The sequence below is a fragment of the Manihot esculenta genome, chromosome 5 (genome assembly GCF_001659605.2).
Source record: "Manihot esculenta cultivar AM560-2 chromosome 5, M.esculenta_v8, whole genome shotgun sequence".
NCBI classification, from domain to species: domain Eukaryota; kingdom Viridiplantae; phylum Streptophyta; class Magnoliopsida; order Malpighiales; family Euphorbiaceae; genus Manihot; species Manihot esculenta.
Genome location: NC_035165.2, coordinates 28,505,221 through 28,510,197, shown reverse-complemented (window position 1 = coordinate 28,510,197; position 4,977 = coordinate 28,505,221). Strand labels below are relative to the sequence as shown.

Below are 4,977 nucleotides of genomic sequence, written 5' to 3'. Positions count from 1 at the left end.
TTTAATATCTAATAATTTAAACAATTCATATTAAAAAAAAAACTAAAAACTCATATTCAATATTTAATATGAGCAAATTAATTTAATTTGTAAAATTTTATGTATGTAAATTATTTTAGTTACTTTATTTAAAATTAAATTTTAACTTAAAAACTTTATACATATAAATAAAATATTTATAAATTAAGTAAAATTATAATTTTTATTAAAAAAATAAAATTAAATCTTATAATTTAAATTTTTACATCCCTCACTTATTATATTCATTTTATTTTCTTTAATTACATGTAATTTATTAACTTAATAGGGAAATAAAAGTGTTATGTATTTAAAAGTAGAGAAATAAATTTATTAATTATATTATAATTAAAAAATTAAAAAGTAATTTTTCAAAATTTAAACTGAGATAACACCGACAACCCTGCAGAGAATATCTGAAACTGCAATTTATAAAGTCCAGTCCATTTACAGAAGGCCACTTGTCAGCTTATTCCTTATATAAGAGACGTCACCTCTATTTATTGTATTAATTATCATTTGCTGTTACTGAAGCTTCTTTGTTTGTTTGTTTGTTTGTTTTTTTTTTTTTTTTCAAAAGTAAACGTATCCGCTAAAATAATTTGAGTATTTTTTTAATTTAAATATTTAAATAAATAAATTTAAAATTTATATTTAAATATAATTTTAATTTATTTTTAAAATTAAAATTAAAAATTTAATCATTAAATATATAATTTAAACTTACATATTTTATTTTATAGTACTAATTATAAATATTTTATATCATATATATTATTTAATTTAAAATAGCAAGATATATAAAATAATTAAAAATAATATATTTAATATAAAATTTTCATAATTATTATTATAAAATAAATTTTATTTATTTTTAAAGTTATATATTATATATTTAACACTTAAATTATTATTATTTTTAAAATTAAATATATTTATTAATTATAGTTAAATATGAGTTAATATTATTTTTATATATAGAATTAATTTATATTTAAAAATTATAAAATATTATATTTAGTATGTCATCTAAATTCTCATATTTTTATTTTTTAAAAAAATATATTCAAATATACACATCAAATTAATTCATTAAAAATTTTAATATTTATATTAAAATATAAAATATTATAAACATTGAGTTTTTTTAATTAATTAATAAAAAACTTAATATATTATATTTTACAAAATCAGTAAGACTAAGATAGAGAGTTACGATAAAACTATTCCAAAGATCTTAAGTTAAGCTACACAAAAATCTAAATTGAACTTACTAACACAATTTCTACCGTAATTGAAAAGAGATGTAGCAAGTAAGGGTAGCATTCGGTCGGTTCGGTTCGATTCGGTTCAAAATTAAATCAAACTAAATAAATCGAAAATTAAAATTTTAGTATTTATAAAAATCAAATTAAACCAATTTTAATTAAAAATCGAATCGAACTAAATTGGTCTGATTCGATTCGATTCAATTCGGTTTGATTGATTTCAATTTTTAATAAATTTTTTATTTTTTATACTTTATTTTTAATATTTAAAATTTAATTAAAATATTTTAATTTTCATATAATTTAATTTTTCTACATTATTGAAAATAATATATTATTATTACTAATCAGTTCGGTTCAATTTTTTTGATTTTTTCTAATTAAAATTAAATCGAATTAAAATAATTGAAAATTTTAAAATTAAAAATTAAACCGAAGTGAATAAAAAACTAAATTGAATTTTTAAATTATTTCAATTCGATCAAATTTTTTAATTTGAACTAAATATGGATCATCCCTAATAACAAGCATAACTATACCATCAAATATATCGGTGCAATTTTAAATTGTCTACGTTAAGCCATGATAAACTTTTTCAAACAGCCATATCAAAACACCTCTACAATTAGGTTTATCAAAAACTCTAATGATATATTAAAAAAAATTATTATTTAAAATAAATTATAAAAATTAAATAATAAATTTTTAATATCCAGCCAAGCCAAGCCAAGAGATGACGTGCTCATTAAATTGATAATTTAATGAAATGTAACCGCTAAGGCGCAAATTGAGGAGGTCCTTCCGGCTTGGGTCAAAGCTGACAAAGATTATTGTTGATAATTAATTGCAGTTTGCAGAGATTCCCTTTCAAAAAATCTGATGTGAGTTCAGTTTATTAAAATATATGAAAATAAATTTCATTTAAAATTAACGTTAATGGCAAAAAATTTCAATACTTTTTTATTTTAATTATATTTATTTTTTTAATTAAAGTTTTACTTTCTTTTAATTTTAAATACATTCAATTATTATTTAGATAAAAAATTAATAAAATTATTACGTTGCTTATTACACTAAAACTATATTAGCCCCAGTAAAATTTAAAATTAATAAAATAAATTATTATAATTTCACTTTTTTATCAATTAAATTATATTTTTTAATATATGACAAAATATATTCTATTATTATTTATATAATTAATAGTTTATGAAATTATTAAATTAACTTTTTTATTATTAAATATATTTAAAAAATATTATTTATATTATTATTATTTTTATTTTTATTAATAGTTTTATAATACAATTTATTTTAATTTTATTTTGATTAAAATTATTATCAATCAATTTTTTTAAAATTTATCTAATATACTTATTATTTATCATTACTTTTAAAATTATTGTTAAGAAAATAATATACTTATTATAAGAATATTATTTTAATTAATACACTTTTACTTTATTTTCTAGTTAATTCAATCTTATTATTTTTATTAACTACTTCCAAACATATTCATGGTATATCAAAATTTTAATTATTTAGTAAAATTTAATGGTTTTAATTGCGCATTCTTTTTTCTTATTCAATTAAACCTTAAAACATGTACATGAGAATATTTCAATTATATCTATAATTAGACTTAAATATATAGATATATAAAATTTTATATATATTTAAATTGTAACGTTAAATTAATAGTAGCAGTTTTAAACTGTTACATTATTTTTACTGTAATAAAATAAAACAGTAATTTTATTGTGTTTTTTCAAAAAAACTGTTCATTAATTTTTATTAAAATATATTATTATTTATATAAAAATTAAATTATTTATTTTAATATTCTTAAATTATTACTATCCTGTTATTTTAATAATATTAAGGAAATTATTTTACGTCTGCTGCTGACGTACGGTTTCTTTAGCTCAAAAATCCTATTGTGCATGGCAGCCACCTGTAACTCTATCCTTTTTCCATGGCCCATGCAAGAATACAACTTGGCAAAAACCACCTCAGTCATGCCAGGAAACTCTTCTCAGCTCATTGACACACTAATTTTCCTCTAATTTCATTTTATATTTATATTCATACTTATATTTACTGTACATAATTTGATTGGTAAACTCTCTTTTATTGATTGAGAAATATTTATTATATTAATTATTATTTATTATATTCTTTAACAAATAGTAAATATTAATTAGAAGCATTTTTTCTCACTCAATTAATTACTCCCTTAGATTTATAATTTTTATTTATTTATTTTACATATATTAAAAAATATAAAATTTTTATTATATTTAATTAAATAAATTAAATTTTATTAAATATTAAAAAATATTTCAAAGAAATTTTTTAAAAATAAAATAAAATAAAATAAAATATAATTATAATAGTTAAATTATATATTATTATAATATAAAAAATAGATAATAATTTTATAATAACACAAAATATTATATAAAAATTACGACATTAACAAACTTGCTTTTCTCTTTGCGATAGTTCAACGTTCTAAAGTCTATATAAGCCCAACAGCACAGTAGCTTCAAGGCACCACTCAAACCTCTCTAGACTTGTGTTCTTTTCCAGTCTTTGCATGAGCTTACTCTTTCACTTGAAAATGGCTAAGGTTAAGCTCATTTTCACCATTGCTATGGTCACTGCACTGTTAGCGTTAGCTTATGGGACCATTTCCACTGAGGGAAGGGCGTTGCAGACTCAAGATAACAGTGTGACGACCGAAAAGTTCAACTCAGTGGATACGCATATTGACGCTTTACCACCCGCAGCTTCAGGCCCCTGTCCCGGCATTGGTAATTCTATTGGCCTTACCCGCAAGCCTAATGTGGTTGCTGATGCTTTTCTACCCACAACTCCAGGCCACAGTTCCGGCGTTGGTAATTCTATTGGCCTTAACCGCAAGCCTAATGTGGTTGTTGATGCTTTTCGACCCACAACTCCAGGCCATAGTCCCGGCGCTGGTCATTAATGGCGTTACCGGCAGTACTCATAAATATCTTATGTAAAAGTCAGGGTTAGAAATTCTATTAGAATTCTATAAACTTCAGTCCTTAAAAGGACTTGTATGAATATCACCCCTGACGTGTGAATCAATCTATCTATAATACTGATCGTTCTATTAATTTTCTTTCCCCGTCTCTCAAAATAATAATCTAATTTTTAATTATTTTTTAATATAATAAAATAGAGTGAAGAAGAAATTTCCATTAGCAAATTAATGATTCAGTAACTGAAAATGGTAAAATTAAATGGTAATTAATAGAGACGATGTAATGGGAACCTCATCCAACTCACAACCATTAGAGCTGATAATTAATTAATTGCATTTTGCAGAGATTCTGGTTTCTGCATGCCAGCCACACGCATCTCTATTCCTTTCTTTCGTCCATGCAACACCCACACCGCACACAAGTTACTTTTATATTTCAATTCAATTCAATTTTTATTTAAATCTAATTATAAAATATAATTAATTGTAATTTTTATAATTTATAAATTAGGTTAATTCTATTTTAAATTAAAATATAGTCTATTCATAGACAAAAATTACATTCTTAATTAGTTATTTTTTAGATAATTAATGAACACAAAATTTAATTTTTTTTATTTTCATTTCTAAGAATGGTGATGGTATATATATAATAATTTTTTTAATAAAATTTTATTT

General features: G+C 20.6%; 1 protein-coding gene across 1 annotated transcript; it reads left to right on the top strand.

Annotated features, from left to right (window-relative positions):
* Positions 1 to 3,909: 3,909 nt before the first annotated feature.
* LOC110615427 (precursor of CEP6-like) lies at positions 3,910 to 4,278 on the top strand. Its single transcript, XM_021757267.1, has one exon. It carries the CDS (start codon positions 3,910 to 3,912, stop codon positions 4,276 to 4,278), a length of 369 nt encoding a protein of 122 aa, XP_021612959.1.
* Positions 4,279 to 4,977: the final 699 nt, after the last annotated feature.